Below are 21189 nucleotides of genomic sequence, written 5' to 3'. Positions count from 1 at the left end.
GAAAATGATATTTTAAGTGTGAAAAGAATAGGATAACCTTGTTATTATCGTTGTATTTTATATTTGATATATATTTTTTTTCAGCAAGCACTGACACCCTGCAGAGGCCACAAAGTGGACGTAAACATCACATTTAAACACTGCAAAAAGTCAGTATTTTTTAATGTTGGATTTTGCATGGGGGTCACAATGACCTGTGAACATTTTGTATGTAGCAACGGTCCATTGTCTTATTGGTCATATCGACATAACTGACTGCAAAGCTAAAACGCTTGCCTTTTAATAATGAATAAATGAATACCATTTCTGGTGTCAAGCCCAGATTGAAAACCAGGACCTTCTTCGTACTGTGAGGCAAACACGCCAGCCACCAGCCAACTGTGCCACTCGCGATTCACCGGGTGTTGTGGGCAACCTATTCGCCGTTATTTTAAGAAAACTCACCTATTTGCCGTTTTTTTTTTTTTTTGTACTCGAGTTGAAGCCAAGTCAAATATAAAAGTATTGCTCTGGTGCCATCATTTGGCCTGCTCGTCCCAAATAATTATGTTGAAATGAGAGGAGTTATTGGTGCCAAATGAGGGCCAACCGGTTATGAAATCCAAGGCTTCGCTTGCTATCGCCTCCTTGTTCTGTCAAAAGTTTTTCGATTAAAAATATGATAACACGCCAACGCGTTGTTTGCGTGGCATAATTTAAAGCGGACTCTGAAGACGATCAAGCTCGAGTTTGTGACCCGTTTAACACCTTTTTTTTTTTTTTTTTTTTTTTTCCCTCCGTTGGAATTGAAAAGGCAGCCATTTGTGTGACAACGTGATGCAAGATGACTCATGATGAGCAACACGTCGGAGATTGCGTCGAAAGAGTTCAACTCCGCGCACGCACACAAAGGCGGGGTTTGTTTCACACACACACACAAACACACACACACACGCGCGCGCGCATAGTTCGTCGTACAAGAGAGCAGAGAAGAATGCGAGTTAAAGAGAGTAGAGAAAGAGAAGGCAAGCGCATAATCATGCTCGCGGGAAATGGCCAATTCGCGCGGAGTTGACGACTGACGGGATTATTATGGCCAGCGCCAGCGTGTCCGTGCGGAGTTTATCCGAAGTGGAGAAACACCTCACGAGCCGGACGGTGAGTTGTTGTTGTTGTTGCGTTCAAACTCGGCATCGAAACGTCGGGAAACAGAAGGACTCGAGAGAATCGCGGAGCGAGCTGCTCAACTTTGTATGATAAGATAGATCAAGGTTCCGACGCGTCGCTTGGAGCGCAGTCAATTGAGTTGAAGGAAACTGTCAAAAGAAAGCGAATTGTCTAAAGGTCGTCATTTCAAATGACAAGTTTGCTCACAAAGGGATCGTTAGAAAACGCGGTGCAACATCAGCAGCTTCCATCTCACAAGATTGAGGTTGCTTTGTGCATCTGAGGAAGTCGGTGCACAATTACAAGTCGACATTTCTGTGCAATAATTAAAATAGGTGAAGTGGATCAATTGAGGTAAATTTTCTTTATTCATTTGGGAATTTTCTCATGGGAGATGTGTAGTTCTTAAAAAAAGAAAAAATAAAATTTGGGAACATTTTAAAATTTGAAGGGGTTGAGAAAAGGTGAATAAAAAAAATAAAAAAAAGTCCCATTAATAATTTTTTTTTTTTCATGCGGAAAATGGAATTATGTGTGTTGTGAATGTGCCAGTTGTGAATGTGCTGAACATTGCCATGGTTGCAGTCGTTTGTGCAATGTGGACGTTTAGAATTTTAATACAAAGAAAGCATTCATGCAATGTTGAACATTTTCTTAGCAAGCCTTTTAAATGGATGCCGTTTACTTTGTCGAGAGCTCCAAATGTTGCGAGTACTTTCAAGTGTTGGTTGTGTATTGTTTACAAATGCAGAACACAATAAATGCTTGTCGCGTTCTTACTGTAACTTTTTACCTGGAAAATACACGACTTTATTCTTGTAAAATGAGTACTTTTCATTTTGGAAATATAGAACTTTTACCCCCAAAACAACTTTTGGTCTCCCAGAGGCACATTTGCCCTCACATGACCCTTGGTGTAATGCTGACATGGCAGAAATGTAATGCTCTTATTAGGTGATATCAGCAGCAACTTTTTGACACTGCAGTCATCATCGTCGTCATGTGTGTCACAGTGTTGATTACGGGGGCAAGCACCCGCAGTAGCTGAAAATCTGCAATACACCGATCCCTCGTTTATCGCGGGACTTGGGTCCCGGACCACCCTCGCAGTCGGTGAAATCAGAGAAGTAGCGACCACACGTTTTGCTTGCGTCAAGCTGTTTTTTTTTTTTTTGTCACTCACAGCTGAAGGTTCCTGTACTAAAACACACAACACGTTAAACAAAAGAGAATTTAGCCTACGAATATTTAAACACCAAAATGTTCAACCAAACGAAACACTTTGGTTGTTACAAAATTCTGCTAGCTTAATTTTGAACATTTATTGGCATTGATAGACCTTCAAACAACTGTCGCTTTAATACACAGCAGAAACACATACAAACCGAATAAACAACACAACAATTCTCACCGGCATTTGCTCTCTCTGCTCTGTGGGAACAACGAATAATAGAGAAGTTTAGTGCGGGACCTTCTCTGCCCCTTGTTCTTGCCGTTATTTAAAATTTCCGACAGCTCTGCACATTTGATTCGCTTTATTCAAATGAGTGCAAATGCTTCTTTTTGTGGTGTTTTGTATGGAAAAATGCCTCGGGTGGCTCATGGCAGGAAAACGGCGCGTACTTCCAGCCATCCGTTTTCTATTGCGCGTATCCTCAGTGGGTTTGTAGGTGAGCTGCCAGCTGACTTTTGGAGAGAGAAGTGCCAGCCAATCATAGGGTACATATAGACAAACCAAACATTCAAACTCAAATTCCCATCTATGGACATTTTAATTATTAAAACACAAACTTACACACATTCAAAGTCACAGATACTACAGAGTAGAACGTGAGGATGGTGATCTGAAGTGGAAAAAAAAAAAAAAGACCTGCACCTCACATGCATATTTTGTGTTGATATAATGCATAAAGCTTTAAATATATGGTCTCCTTTTTATGAAATTCAATGAGTAAGCAAAGATCTAGTGCTGCACGTAGATTACATATATATGAAACAGCATTTACCTGATTGCAGCTGTGAAAACCAACACTTCCTGTTTGCTGACGTTAACGTCCCATGAGGCACTTGCTAATATTCACAAACAAACGCGTTGAAGCGCGCATTCCTTGCGTGCTTTGTAGTCGGCAGCACTTTGACTTCGTTCCGCTTCGTTCCGTTACTTGGCTTCTCCCATGACGAACGCGCACTCACGGGCGACAACGAGGCGCTCTAAAGCCCCTGTCCGCACGCTGGCTGTCAATTTCGTCCTGCCTTCACGCTATTCCAACTTTTCTCCGCATGACGTGCGCGCACTCACGGTCGACATCGAGGCACTCTAAAGCGGTCACGCCAGCGGATTATCCGAAGGGAAGATGCATTGATAGGGTGTAGGCATAGCTAGCTAGCCAAACTGCATTGCGGTTTGTCGGACTGACCGCCGATGGGAACGAAGGCGTGGAAGTGCTTACGGTGTGTACTTGGGGAGGGGCGACTCACGCCGGATGCTAGAGTGTCACTGGGCTCCGTTTTAACCATGGCAAAAAATATAATAAGAAAAAAATCAGGAAAACACAGATGGTGAGAAACATTGAACACAAATCTCCATGAGCGTGTACTACATAGTTCTTCGTCTTTGCACACGTGTTCAGAAATTATCTTCAAACATGTACAGTATGATGTATTTCGAAACAAATCTCTGAATTCACTTTAACAGGGTCTTGTGTCCGCATCGCTACAGATGTGTTTTACTAGTCGAAGTTGGCTATAACAGGTTTTGTTCTGACCAACCAATCAGAGGACGGAAAAATGCTGACATCATCGAGGGCCAGCGCTCTGGCCCTGCGAGGACGAGTTTGAAATCTGATTGGTTAAAAAAAAAAAAAACAGTCCCATTGCTAGTATAGTTTAATTTGCTTGGGCGAGCACTACTGATCGGGAAAGCCTTGGGCAGATTAGATTGACATGGCAACACACACAAGATGAAATCTGATTGGACGAAAAGAAAAAACGTCCACATGTAGTGGAAGCAGTGTAGCCAAAAGAATGCAGTTGGACCTCCATAACTGGGTCACGGTGTTGAGGGACAGACGCCCAGGGCTATGTAGGGCAGCGTGGGGGCACTGTGGGGGGCTCGTTCAGGGATGAGGTGAGGGAGCGCCCCCCCCCCCCCCCCCCCTCCTCCCAGCCCTCATTACTGGCGCTGTACAGCCTCATGGTGGACGAGATGTGTTCTGTCTCTCCCTTCTGTTTTGGTTTCAGCTTCTGCAAACCTACTGACACACACACAGATGGGCGTGTTACCTTTTGAATTCTAGCCCGTGCTAGTGTAAAGATGACACCCTTGAGTTGCTTCCTCTTGTCAAAAGTGTTGGGACATATGGCCATTACCACATAGGGAGTTGGCACCCCCTTTTGGAGTTAGAAAAGCTTCCACTACACAGGAAAGACTTTTTAAAAGATGTTGCAGTTTGTCAGTGTGGGACGAGTTGAGTCGTGCAAAATGTCTCGGAAGCTAAGGGATGTAACCCAGTAAAACATTGAGAGGTACAGTTATGCCTCATCGGCCTAATTTTCAATACTTTCTTTATAACGTGGCGATATAAAAAATAAAATAACTCCCACCCACTCTCAGTCTCTGACCCCCACATTCCCTGCGGCTTCTCAGCTTAATTTGCTTAAGAGATATAATATTGAGAAAAAATAAGAACAATTTCTACATTTATTAAATAGATTTTTATTTTCTGTTATACTCATCATTTGAAAAAGTAAATCACCTTTCCCGGTATGCAGCCACCCCCACCATGAATGGGTATTAAAATAAAAGGGGGTTAAGCGAGATTGATTCAAAATATTGGCAATTTTTAATGTATTCTTATTTTTAAATTGTTTTATTAAATATTTATTTGGTACCTGGGTATGGGTATGAAATGAGTTTAAGAGATGTTGACGAAAATATCAGTAATTTCTAAATATTTTTTTTGTTGCAGCATGGGTATGAAAAAACATTGACAGTCAAGTTATTGATGTAAAATACTGGCAACTTAAAATTTTGAATGTATTTTTATTGGATTTTATTTTTTTTTTCCATTGAATTCTTATTTAGTGCATGTGTAAGAAAAAACCTTTGGGCTTCAGAGATCAATAAAAAAAATGTTAGTAACTTAACTATTTTTTTAAATTTTCATAAAAATGTTTATTTGGTACACATATATATATATATATATATACATATATATACATGTGTGTATATATATATATACATGTGTATATATATATATATATATGCGTGGTTAAAGAGCGCGAATTGTTTTATTTTTTTTGTATTTATTTATTTTGTTGGTATTTTTTGCTCTTTGTGCTGTTGCATAACTAAAGGGGCTCCTGGAGCCATCTCCCGACTCTGAAATGCTCCATATTGCCGCTGAAGGTCAAAGGCAGTGTGTGCCGGCTCATCGCTGCAAGCGTTGATAACACGGACAGATACAGACGAGCCGGCATAAAATAGGGTCAAACACTGCGGCGGCTGATGACGGATCGCATTTGAGGCCTGAAGGTGGGCGCTAGAATGCGTGCGAGACGCACTTGGACTGTGGTTGATCGCGGCGGTGTCTTGACACCGCTTTGTAGTCCAAACAAAGCGAGAAGAATCATGTGAGCAGCTCTCGTGACTCCGTAACCAAGGACACACATACGCTACTACTGTATGAAATCCATTTTCCAGGAAGGAAAAAAACAGCACGCTTTTAAATTAATTAGCCTTTTTTTTCTACAACCCATCCCGGCTGACTGCTTTAGCTCAATTTGAGTGCCTGTAGACGGAGCTGCCTGGCTAAACGAATTAGCCGCAGTGACAGGGACAACAATGTCCTCCCGCACGTCTGCCGAGGAGTTGCCCTACTTTTCATTCTGTTGTTCCCAAACTTGCATGCAGACCTTCCCCACGGGTGTTTGCGCTATGGCAAGGGCCGGGGGGACGACGGGGGCAGAGGATTAAGAGCTCTTTGGGGACGGCTGGAGACGGCAGAAGGGGATGAAAACGAGACGGGAAGCAGATGGCAGCGGGAATCTGGCGGTTGCGGCATTTTCAAAATGGGCAGCAGCAGGCTCAGAAGTTGTTTTGGTCAACAAGTGTTCTTCAAAGTCAGAAAAACCGGGTCAGCGTCCAACAGTTGCGCTCGAAGCAGTGACGGGACTAGAGATGATTGTCAACTTGCACGGAACTCTCCGGATCTAGACAGGATTGACGTCGACAAATGGGCACGACAGTGGTACCTTGACTTATGAGTGCCGCAACTGTTTGTGCTTTGTGTTGGGAGCCAACATTTGAGTCACTGCTGCTCGAGTGATGTGAGTAAAAACTATAAAGCAATTGAGATGGACCGTGGTCCTCAGTCGGAAAAGGGAAGCGTGCCCTCTCCAGGTCGTGGAAGAGATCCTGCCTCAAGTGGAGGAGTTCAAGTATCTCGGCGTCTTGTTCACGAGTGAGGGAAGAATGGAGCGGGAGATCGACGTGGATCGGTGCAACGTCTTTGGCGATGCGGACTCTGTAACGGTCTGTCGTGGTGAAAAATATTAACTAACCGGTCAGGTCGATCTCGGTTCCTACCCTCACCTCTGCTCACGAGCTGTGAGTCGTGAGCGAAAGAACAAGATGGCGGATACAAGCTCGGTCATCCGGGAGGGGCTCAGAGTCGATCCGCCGCTCCGCCGCTCCTTCTCCGAGAGGAGCCAGATGAGGTGGCTCGGGCATCCCGGACGCCTCCCCGGTGAGGTGTTCCGGGCACATCCCACCGGGAGGAGACCCCGGGGACGACCCAGGACACGCTGGAGAGACTCCGTCTCCCGGCTGACCTGGGAAGGCCTCGGAATAACTGGACGAAGTGGTTGGGGAGAGGGAAGTCTGGGTTTCGCTGCTTGAGCTCCTGCCCCTGCGACCCAACCCTGGATAAGTGGAAGAAGATGGCGGGACAATATAGTGTTGTTTTTTTAAACATTCTCTTGTTACGGTTTGGTTTTGCAACACCACTTTGGTGTTGACTCTACGCTTGAACTGGCCAAACTGGTTGTGAGCAAAGAATGCGGCAGAGAATCTGGTTTCGCCATCGACGCCCGCCTCGCTTTGATATCCTCTTCCAGGCCTTCCGTTCACACAAACACGGGCATATACTCATTTCCGCGACACATAGTTTAGGAGAGTCGCGCTTGCCTTGGGGGATTTCAGCCTTTACCTCCAACCCACGTGCCTCCACCTTTCTCTCTCTCTCTGCGGCGTGTAGTCCTCGCACAACACAAAGGCTCTTTCTATTGCTCAGCAGCCAGTGAAAAAGGGCCCAGTTTGTCACCATCCACCTCCGCCCGCAGCTGAGCTCCCTCATGTGCGCTGACATCACCGGCACGGAGCGCCCCCCCCCCCCCGATCGGCGGCGGCCTCGGCGGTAAGTTCCTTTTCGTCCAACCTGTTTGCTCACATGAGGAGCCTGCCGTCTTACCTTAAACAACCCACCAAATGTAAATAAAGGCGCCACTTTGCTTCAGTTGTGCAAGGCAACCCCCCCCCCCCCCCCCCCCCCCCCAAAAAAAAATATGGTCAGTACAAAAACCATTTTATGGCTCCTTTCCATTGAGGTAGCAAATGCACAACTGAGCCATAGCATTTCGGGGTGTTCAGCGATTTGTAACATCCTGCTTTTGTTACCCTATCTAGAGCTATCCAATGCAGAAACGGGCTACCTAAAGGGTTTTGTGGGGTACCAAATCAACCGATTCTTCCTGTACCATTTCTAGAGGCCTCCCAGTGGGCTACGAAACACAGCAGACTGTGGCCAAAGATTTGTGGTGGGGACTGAATTCAGTGGGAGAGTATTGATCGCAGAGATGTACAGTACCTACAAAGGTTTTGTAGGGAAATCAACCGATTCGTACTGTATCATTTTTGGAACCCACACATCAGGGTCCTCAACGCAGTAAGACTGTACCGTAATTTCTTTGTGTATGACATACAGCAGTGGTAACAACCACTGCTGTGTGTCATACACAACAACCATTTGTGTGTCACACGCAGAAATGGTTGTTAAGGGTATCAAATTAATTGATCCACCACTTTTTTTGGAACTGTTTCAAAGGGGAGACAAATGTGGTAGCATGGCATTGGTGCGTGTGACCAAACAGTACAGTGCCTTTTTGGGCTACAGTACACTTCTCAAAGCTTGCAACCAAGGTTTTATGATAGCAAGTTTGACCCTTGAACAGATTATTTGTGCTTGTCCTCTTTCCTGTGGGAAATGTTTTTGAGTGTGTATCTCAAGCAGGTGATGGCGCTTGAGTATTATTTGTGAAGCCACTCTCGTGTTGGGAGTCGTGCACGAGTGCGTGGTCAGTAGCGGCACTCGATACGTAAGAGAAATGTTACGTGTCGCTGCAGAAATGGACGGAGCGCTTTAAGTCTGAGCCGGTCGGCAGCCGTCCGTGTGTCGTGTTTATATTTGTTCCGAAATAGCGCAGTTGTTTGAGGATTGTGGCAGCTTTGTGAGGCCCCCCCCTCCCTCCAGGTGCTCCTTGTACAGCACTTGATCCGATTATTATTGCAGAAGTGGCAAAAGTACTCACACACTGGACTTAAGTACACTTATGCAAAAAAAAAAAAAAAAAAAAAAAAGATTCTGCTAGAAAAGTACAGACTGTGAAATGCACTTACGTTCCAAAGTAAAACAGAATCTTTATGGTCGGTTATATACAATTCAAGATTCTGATCAGTTGGCACAATGAAAAAAATGGCCTGCACATAAAACAGTTTCCCTCATTTTTTACCTTACGTAGTACTCATAATGAGAAGACTAGAAAAAAAAATCACATTACAGTGTTTGCGCGATCAAATCAACAAGTTTGCATAGTTTTGAATGCTAACTTAGCAATGATAACGTTGAAGAAAATACAACTGACTGGATGTGTTTTTTTTTTTTTTTCTTTCAGATTACAGTGATCTGCACATTTTGGCTACTTGTGGATTTTTTGGGAGTCTCTCATTTATTATTTGCTGAAAAACTCACGTATTCCAAAGTCAGTTGAGGAGCTTTATGAAGTGATCTTGTGGCATCGATGACAATTTGAAACCTTTTAAGTCCCCGGGATCTCAATCAAGATCTCAACCTCTACCCCTCTTTTTTGACCTTTTTTTTTTTTACGCGTCGTCATCTACGGAGGGTGAACAAAGTAATGAGCCTATTTTGAAAAAGGAGCAAAAAGTAACCATATATATTTTTTTAAAGTTGTCAGAAAAAATAGTCAAGTGCAATTACCGGCAAAATCCTCTTTGGTACGGTAATGAAAGAGTGGTGAAAGAGGTGGGCTTTCTTCAAGATGTTATTCCCATTTCCAGTTGACGTGTAAACAAAAAACAGAAGAGACTCGCATGTTGTGCATGTCCGCTTGCTTAATGCTCACACATGACGCAAAATTGCCATAGATGAGCTAACGGAACTAGCATGGATAGCTCGTTGTTGTAACTCCTGAAGCAACAGATATTTGAACTCAAACGGTGCAGCAACACATGTAGACAGACAATATATGGTATGGTAGCATTTATTGTCCGTCCTCATATATGTGACCCTCCAGCACAAAACCCATTGGAAGCGGCACGACTCGATCCCATTTAGCATTGACTATTATTACTAGACTAATATTACTGTAGCTTACCTAATCACTTAGTCTGAAAACACATGTACCGCATATTGTATTTTTAAATGTCGTTTTAATTTTGTTTGCTGTCCCGCCAAAAAGCGGCGCTTGTAGAGACGCATGGATGAAACCAATTCAATTCTCACCACTGCTTTTCTCCGTTTCCTCTTTACTTTTGTGGCATTCTCAGTCAGACGTGCTTAGCGGGATTCAACTCATCGGGTTTCACTTCCTCTGTCTTCGTCCGACTCTTCTGTTAACTCGTTTGTGGGGTTCGCATCAAACGGGACAAATGTCTGGCAAAGGGATTTCGCAAGCGGCGATGACATTACGGCTGACCTAAATTCCATGCGCACGGTCCACTTGTTTCACACAATTTAAAAGCCGTTATCTGAAATTTGTCACCCACGAGCCGTATTATAAGCAAACAGGATTTGGTCCTAACACAGCCAGATGTGCCCAATAAGAGCATTACATACTCAGCCACATTTACTCAGCCACTGGCGTGGACTTTGATATCCGTCAACTAGAATCCAACCTTTCACTGCCACCGACAAATATATTCGTCAAGTACGTTTTCCAACGGGTAGGCGCAGAAAAGGGGTCTCGCCCAGAATCGTGCCTTGTCGCTTCGATTGAGAGGGAGAGAAATGGAAAGACGGAAGTCGGACTCATTTAGGCGGCTGAAACACCCAACAGAGTTTCAGAGAGTGTGTGTCGCAGTAGGTAGTAGAAAGTGCTTGTCGCTATCGTGAGTAAAGATGACGCAGTTGATGGAGTGAATGACAAAGGCCGTGTAAAAAGCTCATGGCATGTTTGTACATTTGTAAAATAAATGATTATTTTGCCATCAAAAGCCCTTTCGCTCTTTGTTTTTGTTGGTTGGTAGTCTGAAGTTTCACAAAAGCAAAAAAATAAATATTAGCCTCCAAGTTTCTTTTCACAAAAAGCTAATTTTCTCCACTTTTTGGCCAGGAACTGGTCAGAAACTTGTGTTTTTGGTGAAACCAACCCATGTTCTTCTGCTGAATACAAAAGAATGAAAAAAAGGCTCTTATCTTTCTTTCGTCATTTCGGTGCTTATATTGCCACAGAAAACTCTGCTGAAGCTCACTCGTGACTCCCCCCCCAAAAATCGACCAAGTGTCGACTCGTGACAAAAAAAACCACCTTTAAATTGGGGCAATCGTAAGTCCTGGTTTCACTGTACATTAGAAGACTAATTCTGTACACTCACTATTCCTGACATTGCAGGACCGCAGTGCCGAGGGCACCTTTCTTGCGAGCATGCGTCGAGGTTCCTCGGAGAACAACCTGGATCTGGATCTGAGCGATGCCGTACCTGCTCCCTCTCTGGCCTTGGAGGTCCAGCGCAGCCGCTCCTGCTTGGACAACCTCCAGCAGAAGATCCTGAAAGTGACGGAGCAGCTGAAGATCGAGCAGACGGCGCGGGACGACAACGTGGCCGAGTACCTGAAGCTGGTGAACAGCGCGGACAAGCAGCAGGTGGGCCGCATCAAGCAGGTGTTTGAGAAGAAGAACCAGAAGTCGGCGCAAAACATCGCCCAAATGCAGAAGAAGCTGGAGCAATATCACCGCAAGATGAAGGACAGCGAACTCCAGCACACCCCGTCGCCGCAACCGTCCAGTGGCAAACACAGCACCATACCCAGGGAGTCCCGCCGGGAGCTGCTGAGGGACATGACGGGCAGCGGCCGACACCCGACCATGGACAAGATCAAGACCATTGGACCCGGCGTTTCCCTCTCGCCCCCTTTCTTCTTCAGCAAACCCAGAGAATTCGCTAATCTCATCAGGAACAAATTCGGCAGCGCTGACAACATCGCCCAAATGAAGACCTCCATGGACGCGTCCGCACCGCTGCCTGACGAGGCGGCGGCGAAGGGTCTGAGTAGCAGCGCCTCACTGGTGGGCAAGCCCAAGTATCCCAGCGATGACGAGTGCTCCACAGGGAGCGCCTCCAACTCGGCAGACAGTAACGGGCTCACGGCGGGCGCGCAAGGGCACGGCCAACAGGTGGGGGGCGACGCCCACGGCGGACTGGCCGTGAGCCTGGAGGAGGCCAGAGTCATTAAAGACGCACAGAACCAACTGGGCGAGGACATGGAGGAGATCAAGGCCCAGTTCAAGAGGGAGTACGGTGTCATCAACCAAACACTGCAGGAGGAGCGATACAGGTCGGTGTCATGAAATACCGCGTCTGAAAGGCCGTCGCGCAAAGTGGTGCCAGGTGTTGAAAACTTTTCCGCTCGTGTACACATTTTTGAAATGCCAACAAAAATGAATGCGACCAGGACCGTTAAACGGCGGGGGGGGGGGGGGGGGGGGGGGGGGGGGGCAACTGTCAAGGGCCCCTCACCATTTTGGGTCCCCTGTCGGCAAATAATTTCCAGAAGGAAATCTTCATCCAAAACATATACACATTTATCACAGGGCATGGTGCAGGACAATTTTAGTTCGGGCACCACAAGAGTCCCTGCAGGTTGGAGCTTTCAGGATTCTCTGTTGTTCCGAGATTTATTTCTACTGAGGTAGCCACTCTAATTTCCGTGGGTAGGGCATTAAAGAGTACTGGAGCCCGAGTAGAGAATGCTCTAGAAACTGCTGACAGTTTTTTTTTTTTATGCTCTTTGAGTCACCAAAAGACCATCATGTTGAGAACGTAGGTTTCAGCACGGATCATTCAGGACCTCTTAAGTCAGCAAGATAGAAATTCGTATCATATTTTATCTGTAAGTAACTAAACCTTAAAGTCACATCTGCAGTGACTATAATTTCATGGAACGAGTGTTACAATTTAGGTTGAAAGTGTAGTTCAGACATTTTGATAGGCCAGCCCGTTATAACCGCACGTTGTGGTTGTTGCTGGAAATAATGTACGTAAGAGGGTGTTAACATCTTAAAGTGAAGCATCTGCTCACGTTTCAGGTATGCGCGTTTGGAGGACCAACTCAACGACTTGACGGAGCTTCACCAACACGAGATGACAGACCTGAAGCAAGAGCTGGCCAGCATTGAGGAGCGGGTGGACTACCAGGCCCAAGAGAGAGCCCGCGACATTCAGGTCGCTAGAGAACATCGAGTTATTAAACTGCACATTATCCCCCTCGCACATTTTGTAAAGGAGACACTATTTTCGTGACTAGCGCAAATCCAGCGCTGTGCTTGGCCTAACTCTAACATGGAGGCGGGCTGGACCCGTTTTAGATAATTTTGTGGACTGGCGTATTCCAGCGCAATTAAAAATAACACGTCTGCACTGCTCTAGGAGTGTTCACAGCCAACTTCAATCCTGTCCAATCGAAACGGCTCCTCTTATTCCCTTTAAATGTCCCTTATTTTGGCTATTTAGACCTCCATAGAGTGACTCTCTGACATGGACTAATAGTGTCAATTTCATTTAAAAAAAACCCAAAAAAAAAAAAACCTTGGTTTTGTCATACTCGTGTCCACAAAAGCCCTCTCCGACAGCTACTTGTGTTTGACCCAGTTTTGTATCCGCTTTGTACATATTTGGCTAAGCGCGCCCCCTTTCCTCTGATTGGTTGCCTCGGTGGAGAAGACCCACTTGTGAGAGCCCACGTTTGTTATGTTGACAGTGCTGGCTCAGGAGCGGAAAAGATAGGCTGAGATCTTCACTAGTGACGTAGATAAGCTCGAGAAATTCTAATGATCTGATTTCAGGCCTCTCAGCAGATAAAACGTCTGGAGCTCAGGAATGCGTGGATGATTGGAATTCATATTTCACACGTTTACTGAGGCACCATAGAGACAAAATTACATCCCAAATACGAGAAAAAGTTTGGTAAAATCTGGCAAAAGCGGCGCAATAGTCTCGGTGGCGACGTCTCGCAATGCGGAAGAGGACTCGAGCGTGACTGGAGCATTGAATGTTAGCGGGGAACATTAAAAGCACAATGAGCTGGTGCAATCAGCTGGCGACTTAAATACGGAGGCAGACCTCTCCAACCACTCTCTGTTCCCCAGGAAGCTCTGGAGTCGTGTCAGACGCGGTTGTCCAAGCTGGAGTTCCAGCAGCAGCAGCAGCAGACGGTCCAGCTGGAGAGCGGCGACGCCCGCGTCCTCCTGGGCCGCAGCATCAACATCATGTTGGCCATCATCACCGTCATCCTCGTGTGCGTCTCCACCGCCGCCAAGTTCGCCGCCCCGCTCGTGAGGAGCCGCCAGCACGTCGTGGCCACCTTCTTCACCGTCTTCTTCATCACCGTTTTCTGGAAGAACTGGGAGCGCTTGCAGTACGCCGTAGACAGAGTGCTGTTGCCTGCGTAACGACAACAAAACAAATCAGCTGGGAGGTGATTGGTTGTACAATCGTCTGCAGGCGTTAGTCTCAATTTTAAGAGTCAGGCTCAAGTGAAATGATTTTATTTCCGGTCTTCAGTTTGAATCTGTCTACCTAACAGTTCCATTTAACCGCCATCATTCTATTGCTAGTTTATTATACAGTGAACCCCCGTTTATCGCAGGGACACGTTCCAGACGCACCTGCGACAAGTGAAAACCAGCAAAATAGCATTTTAAAAATAGTTTGAACCCTCCCACACGCTTGAAACACATTGAAATGTATTAAAACACAACTTAAACGTTTTAAAACACACTTAGGGAAGTATTTCTCACTCTTTTACTTGAAGTAGGAGGTTATCGTACAGTACAACATCGCTTTGCGGAAACACAATGAAGACTCGCGCTCGCACGCTTCTCCGAATAAGAGGCAACGCGTGTATGCTTCACGCGGTTGAAGTTTGTGAAAACTGTAAAACTGGCACATAATACAAAACAAATTGTAAACGTAAACAAAATGTTCAAGCAAACCATCTAATTTCATCAAATGAAAGTCTGCAAGCTTAATGCTAACATATAATGTGAAACGCCATAGACAGGCTAACGGACCTTTGCACAGGTGTTATGGTACAGTGGATTGCTGCTGACCGCAAATAGCGAAAATCTGCAAATGAATGACTATCTTATAGTTGCCATAAAAAAAAAATATGTTTTGGGAAAAAAAAAAAAAAATAATCAGTATAAAGGAGACTTGGCGAATGCCAAACCACAAATATGCGGGAGTTCATGGTAATTATAAACCTTTGAATAAATGCTACTGAACACTCATGCAACAATGTGGTACTACTGTAAAAACCTGTAAAAAAAAAAAAAAAAAAACTTCAATATTTTCACTAAAGCGGGGGTGCGCTGTATTTACCGAATAAAACAAAAGGACCAAAACGGCTTTTGAATTTATTTTAAGCAGAAAGCCTTGAAGGAAGAAAATAAAAGGCTTTAACGCTAAACGTGACGCCAACAGGAAGTTGTCTCAAAACTTGAAGTACTCTTTTTAAACACACTCACACTCGTACTCACTGCATCGAAAGATCGGCCTTTGCAAAGGTAACGATAATGATCGCCCTAATCATAATAATTATCGGGTATCGGGTGAGCGCGATCTGAATTTAAAAAATATTAAAAATGTTACTCATTTTTTAAATTGATAGTCATCCTTCGTGCCTCACACTGGGACCAAGCAAGCCACGCTTAATCCACCTTTTTTGTTTCTTAATCAATAACTGGGGCATCGGCTCGTGACTCGGTATCGGCACAACCTCCAAATCAGGTGACTTGCACCCGGCCGAAAAAGTGTAACACGTCTTGCTTCGCATTATTTCTTGGGTATGCGCATAACGCGCGTAGGCGTGCCTAATGAAATGTCCAGCGAGTGTATTTCCTTTGTAAAAGTTGCACATATTTAAATCGACTAACCTTGCACAAATGGTAAAAAAAAATACATCGAAAAATAATTTCTTAATCACATTTTCTTAATCGGGTTTGAATCCCGATCGAAGTCTCCAAATTGTGCTTGCTTGTTTGTTGATATGCGATTGATTGTTGCAATAATCTCCAATCTTTTGTCATCTGTCATTCCCCCCCCCCCCCCCCCCGAACTGTTCCTGAATGGATGAATGTTTTTAATTCATCATCTTTTTTTGTTTTGTTTTTAATATATGTTTTTTTAATGTTTTCCTGGTGTTTTTAAAGTGCAATATACACTACAGTGTACATCAAGTTTGTGCTTATTGGGCTTTGGGTTGAAATTTCAGGATGAACTTCAATTATTGTTTCATTAGCTTTTTCTATTACTCCCCCCCCCCCCCCCCCCCCCCCGCCCTTCCCTTTTTTAATATGGATCATCGAAATAAACATTCAATTCAATTCCATTCAATTCAAATAACATATACCTCTATGCCTTTCTGTGAGTCTTCCAGTATCTGAGGTGACCCTTTGAGAACATCTCGCTTGTGGCCTTCTGAGGCCGCCATATTTGAGGTTCATTCTGAAGCCCAATATCACGAATGTTTTGTGAGTAGCGCATTTTCTTTTCTTTCTGCGAGCACTGCTTTTTTGTTTTTCTTTCTCTCTCTCTCTCTTTCTCTCTCTCTCTCTCTCTCTCTCTTCCCCCCCCCCCCCCCCCCCTCGTTTGTACTTCATCGTACGAATGTTACTTGCGACGAGACACCGGCGTTGCTGGAGGCCGGTCGTGGAAGCGTCTGTCGTGCTGCCGGAGATCTACGAGCGCTTCAAGCTCCTGCTGGGCTCCGATAAGACCTCATCTCGTCTCTCCGGGGGCCATTTCGCCCACCCTCCAAGCAGGCACACAAAAAACTCAGCACAGTGGCGTACCTTCTTTTTTTCCTTTCTTTTTTTACTAATATGTGATTGTTTTGTCAGGGGTTAAACTGTGATACTTTTTTTTTTTTTTAAAGCTCAAAACAACCTCGAAGGAAGACAGGAGCCCATTCCAAAAGGAGCTTGGCAATAAACTACATTAATAATAATACTAATAATTCTTGTTCATGTGCAGAGGTGGTAAAAGTAATCAAAAAAAGACCGGTTAATGAGGAAGTACTAACCCTTTTGTAAAAAAAAAAAAAAAAAGTACTGATTCGAGTCCTTTGCCTAAAACAACAACAAAAAAGTACTCCCAATCTGTACTTGGGTAGAAGTTCAGATGGAGGCAAAATCGACTCACCAAGTATTTGTACTTGGTTACTTCCCACCACTGTTCATGTGATAACCAATGTTTACTTTTCTTACGTGTCTTTTTTTTTTTTTTTCCAACTTGGTCCACCCAGGTGGTCGATCAGTTAGAGCGTCTGCCTCACCGTTCTGAGGAGCTGGGTTCAATCCCCGCCCCCGCCTGTGTGGAGTTTGCATGTTTTCTCCGGGCACTCCGGTTTCCTCCCACATCCCAAAAACATGCGCGGCAGGTTGATTGAAGACTCTAAATTGCCCGTAGGTGTGACTGTGAGCATGAATGGTTGTTTGTTTGTACGTGCTCTGTGATTGGCTGGCGACCGGTTCAGGGTGTACCCCGCCTACCCCCCCCCCGAAGATAGCTGGGATGGGCTCCAGCACGCCCGCGACCCGCGTGAGGAGAAGCGGCTCGCAAAATGGAAGGATGTATGGATGGATGGTCTACCGACTGAATCTTAAGTTTTGCCTTCAAAACCCACACTTGGCGGTCATAATATTAGGTACACCTCAAGTGGGATCCAATGCTAAGAGCTTGATCAAATAATAATAATAATCATAATAATAATAAATACATGAATAACATGTCGGCCAAGTTTTGATTGACACCGTCATTCCTAAAACTGAGCTTTGTTCTCTCTTGGCTGGCGTGAGATTGTGCTGCAGGTGTACCTAATGAAGCGGCCCGCCCGAGTGGGCAAACCTGGTTTACGTTAACCTCTCACCTCTGGTGCACAATGTGATCAAACAGATGCGATGGATCATTTGCATTTCCGCGGATCTGATGTGCCTTTTGTCTTACAGTGATGATTGTTACATTAAAAACCTTTTTAATCACTTTACGCGGCGTGTGTTGTTATATTTTGGCCATTTGTCATGATGTAGTTTTTAATGGATTCCCACAACAAAACAAATTTACCAGATTACGACAATCGTGAGCTGCTAAATAACACTCCAGAGGCCTAGAATGACGTCACTAGCACATTATGCGTCTCCTCTCATGCCCACTAGGGGGCGCAAGCGTAGCGTAAAGCAAGCCAAAATGGGTGCCATTGTTATTAAAATACATAAAAACACTAAACATGCCATAATTATAGAACAATCCAATGAAAGACAGTAAGTACGGCAGTAACTGTGTGTGCCTGTGACCACGTGAACAAAATAAAATACTGCCGCTGTCACAGCTTTAAATATAAACGGATTTTTTTTATTTATTTTTTTTTTTTAAGTTGTGATTGATAATATAGAATATTAACAGAAGAATATTTAGTTCGCAACAGCCTTGCGTGGAGAGTTTGCCATCGAAAATAAAATAAATGTATAATTTATCATTTACATCTTGATACGTCCCTTGTTGTGCTTCACGAGACGGGCAACATTTGGTCATATTTTTATTCTCCGAGGTTCGAGGTTTCAAGTTTCTCTCAGGGTCTCGGAGGTTTTCCTCCAATGTATCTAACCGAACCATTTTCGCTCATTGTCAAAAACATTCTGACTCTCAATCTTGAGGCGACATAATGCCACACGGCTCCCGCGGCTTCCCAAGAGAATTGACAGATTTCTTCTCGAGCGATTGTCAACACTTTCAATCGGTCAATAACGCGTAAAAAAATAACAGCCGACATGGGAGGAGATCAATGGTACGACTTGAAATTGAGCATATTTGGACGTATGAGGTTTCCGCCCGACGGCGAGTATAGGTGCGATTCACCTTGTCCCGCCCCCATCCAACCACAGCTCCTCCTATTGGTTGCTTATGTCCATTCCATCCACATTTGATGAATGTGTGAGATGTCAACTGACTGATCGATGGATCGAGATGTTTGTTATGCCACAAGATGGGAGCAAAGCACAATGTTTTTGTTATTTCGAATTGAAACTCTTTAACTGACTTCAACATAGTTCCTCAGCACCAAGATGCCACAAGTACAAAGACGCTGAATATTTCGGGGGGGGGGGAGGGAACAAAAAACTGAACAAGATAGATTCTCCAAAATGTCCCAAAAGCCGGTAATTGTCCCGAGACCTCATCAAATCTCTTCGTAGCCTCCTCCACACTGGCAGCACGATCGCCATGGTGACCGTCCAGGGGCGGCCGGGCGGGAGACCGTGCACCCAATGTGGAGCCCCCGCAGCCGCTTTCGGGAACGAGTGGGACGTGTCTAGACGACTCGAGCGCCGCCGGCCCAACATTTTCTCAACTATTTTTATGTCTGCTTATGTTGTTGTTTTTTTTTTTTTTTCTGGGAACGCTGTGACCCCTCTGGCAACTTCCAGTCTGATTTATGGACTCCTCTTTCCCTGCTTCCTGTTTACGGTGCCGTGGCAGTCGGCCATATTGCCCTCCACGGCTCGAGTGCTGCAATATCAAACATTGAAAATGAGTTGGAGCGATACCTCTGTGTGTGATGATTTTTTAAATTTTTTATTTTTAACAGGATACAGCCAAGACCACATTTAGTCGCGCGCCTTCAGTGTAGTACCACACTGTGCCACAACATGTCAGGCAGCACTGAGCGCTACTGGAAGAGATGCAGCGTAATTAACAGCAAGACGTTTATATGTGTTGCCGCTCCGTGTGTGTAAAGTTGCAGTTGTTTGAAAGTTGAAAATAAACGTGACATCCGTGCTAATTTCCTTTAGCCCATCTATGGTGTTTTGCATTATGTGTTAGCATTAAGCTATTGGAATTTTGTCAGAAAAAATTGACACGGTGTGAGGAATGTATGAGGAACCCACGCAAGCACGAGAAAAACATACAAAGTCCACATAGGATCTGGGATTCAAACCCAGAACCCGTTGGCTGCGAGGCAGACCTGCAAACGACTACCTCACCATGCTGATATACCGAACTAGATGGGAGTAAATGTCAAGCTTTATGGACGTGTGTATCATCAAAGTGCTGAAATAGATCACCTTTTTGTTCTTTTATTTTTTTTAACACCCGAATTCAAAGGCACCTCTGAGTTCTTTCAGTTGCTAGGCAACCGCAGTGCGCCACAGTGATGCTGGGGAGTTTAAGGCTGGCAGCGCGGCGCGAAAGTGGATGGCGGCCTGCATCACCGTCTTTTATGACTCTCGAGCTTCCATTACACGGCCAGCTGACAGTGGCGATGATACGCCGTCACTGCAGACCAATTAGCCCGCTAGCGCTAACTAAGTGCGCTAGTCAGGTCATTTCCAGGTATGCTGCAGCAAGGCTAATTTTATTCACAGAGGCTTACCATATATATATATATATATATATGTATTGTTTTGGGAATTAAATCAGGAAACAATCTTGTCTTTTGTGGGTTTTTATTACAAAAAAAAAATCTTTGCAAAGAGAGAGCGAGTCAAGACCGGTTACAGGTGCCCGCGTCTCTGCCCGTCTCTGAGACACATATGGGAAAGCAATGCCTAATTGAACATTTCCATTTCGTGCAGTGCGGAACTCACTTTTCATCGAAGCGCAACAAGTTTTAAATACCATCTAACAGCAAAGTGCAGCATATTTGGCACCTGTGATTAATCGCGAGGAATCAAAATGCAATTGTGATTAATCTGATAAAAAAATGAATTGACAGCATATATATAATCTTTTTTTTACACAATATATTTTATATGTATTACATTATGTTACACTTTGTTGTTGTTCTTGCACTACTAATGATCTCTATCTCTAACGGTTATTTCCAGAAATAGAGGGCCCGAAGAATCGAATTTTGCCCAAGGGTGTGTGGAGGCGTGGGCTTGTTCTGCTTCTGTTGCTATTTAAAAAAAAAAAAAAAAAAAAAGACACAGTAACAATGAGAAAAGTCCCCAGGACTTTTGTAGAATGCCACACATAACATCTGCATGAAGATGCAGATGTTTAACTTAAATCCTGCCCAAACACAGCCGCGCACACCCGAGCCTCACTGCCAGTCACGGATTGCCGAGGTTGGAGCGAGGTCGAGCGTTTGCTACTTTCGGTGTTCAGGACACACTGAAGAATGGCAATAAAATAATCATAATTAAAAAAAAAAAAAAAAAAAAAAAAAAAACAGCAGACATTGCATTTGCCGTTTTTGCATGAATGTGAGCGTTTGTGTTACACGCTCAACATTCCTGCGGCCGACGCAAACGAGCTGACTGTGGGCGTCACGCCCGTCCGTCCCTGACTTTGACAATTTGGACAAAACAAAGACGCTAGTATGAGCACTGGAGAGAATGTCTTTTTTTTTTTTTCGTTTTTCTTTTTTTTTTCCCCCTGTGACCTCACTCTGTGCGGGATGAACAAAAACTCATTTCTAATGACACTGTAGACATTTCTACAAGTATTAGGGAAACGTGGAAAACCAA

General features: G+C 44.5%; 1 protein-coding gene across 5 annotated transcripts; it reads left to right on the top strand.

Moving 5' to 3' along the window:
• Positions 1 to 818: 818 nt before the first annotated feature.
• LOC133477798 (transmembrane and coiled-coil domain protein 3-like) lies at positions 819 to 17708 on the top strand. 5 transcript variants are annotated; one of them, XR_009788477.1, is made up of 6 exons: positions 909 to 1137; positions 11056 to 11999; positions 12751 to 12886; positions 13810 to 15266; positions 15363 to 16506; positions 16599 to 17708. XR_009788477.1 is itself a non-coding variant. In XM_061772962.1 (4 exons), the coding sequence occupies exons 1-4, from the start codon at positions 1072 to 1074 to the stop codon at positions 14110 to 14112; spliced, it is 1449 nt and encodes a 482-aa protein (XP_061628946.1). In that variant the 5' UTR covers positions 909 to 1071; the 3' UTR covers positions 14113 to 17708. The 5 variants fall into 5 exon arrangements, 1 of the variants encoding a protein (XP_061628946.1); XR_009788476.1 differs by lacking the exon at positions 909 to 1137 and adding an exon at positions 819 to 896 and having other exon boundaries at positions 15363 to 17708; XR_009788475.1 differs by having other exon boundaries at positions 15363 to 17708.
• Positions 17709 to 21189: the final 3481 nt, after the last annotated feature.

This window comes from Phyllopteryx taeniolatus, chromosome 5 (assembly GCF_024500385.1).
Source record: "Phyllopteryx taeniolatus isolate TA_2022b chromosome 5, UOR_Ptae_1.2, whole genome shotgun sequence".
Classification (NCBI taxonomy): domain Eukaryota; kingdom Metazoa; phylum Chordata; class Actinopteri; order Syngnathiformes; family Syngnathidae; genus Phyllopteryx; species Phyllopteryx taeniolatus.
This window is presented reverse-complemented; position numbering and strand designations above follow the sequence as displayed.

Coding starts and splice junctions, on each gene's coding strand:
- LOC133477798 (XM_061772962.1), top strand. CDS start 1,072: ATGGCCAGCGCCAGCGTGTCCGTGCGGAGTTTATCCGAAGTGGAGAAA. Junction 12,000..12,750: donor CTGCAGGAGGAGCGATACAG/GTCGGTGTCATG, acceptor CTCACGTTTCAG/GTATGCGCGTTTGGAGGACC. Junction 12,887..13,809: donor AGAGAGCCCGCGACATTCAG/GTCGCTAGAGAA, acceptor TCTGTTCCCCAG/GAAGCTCTGGAGTCGTGTCA.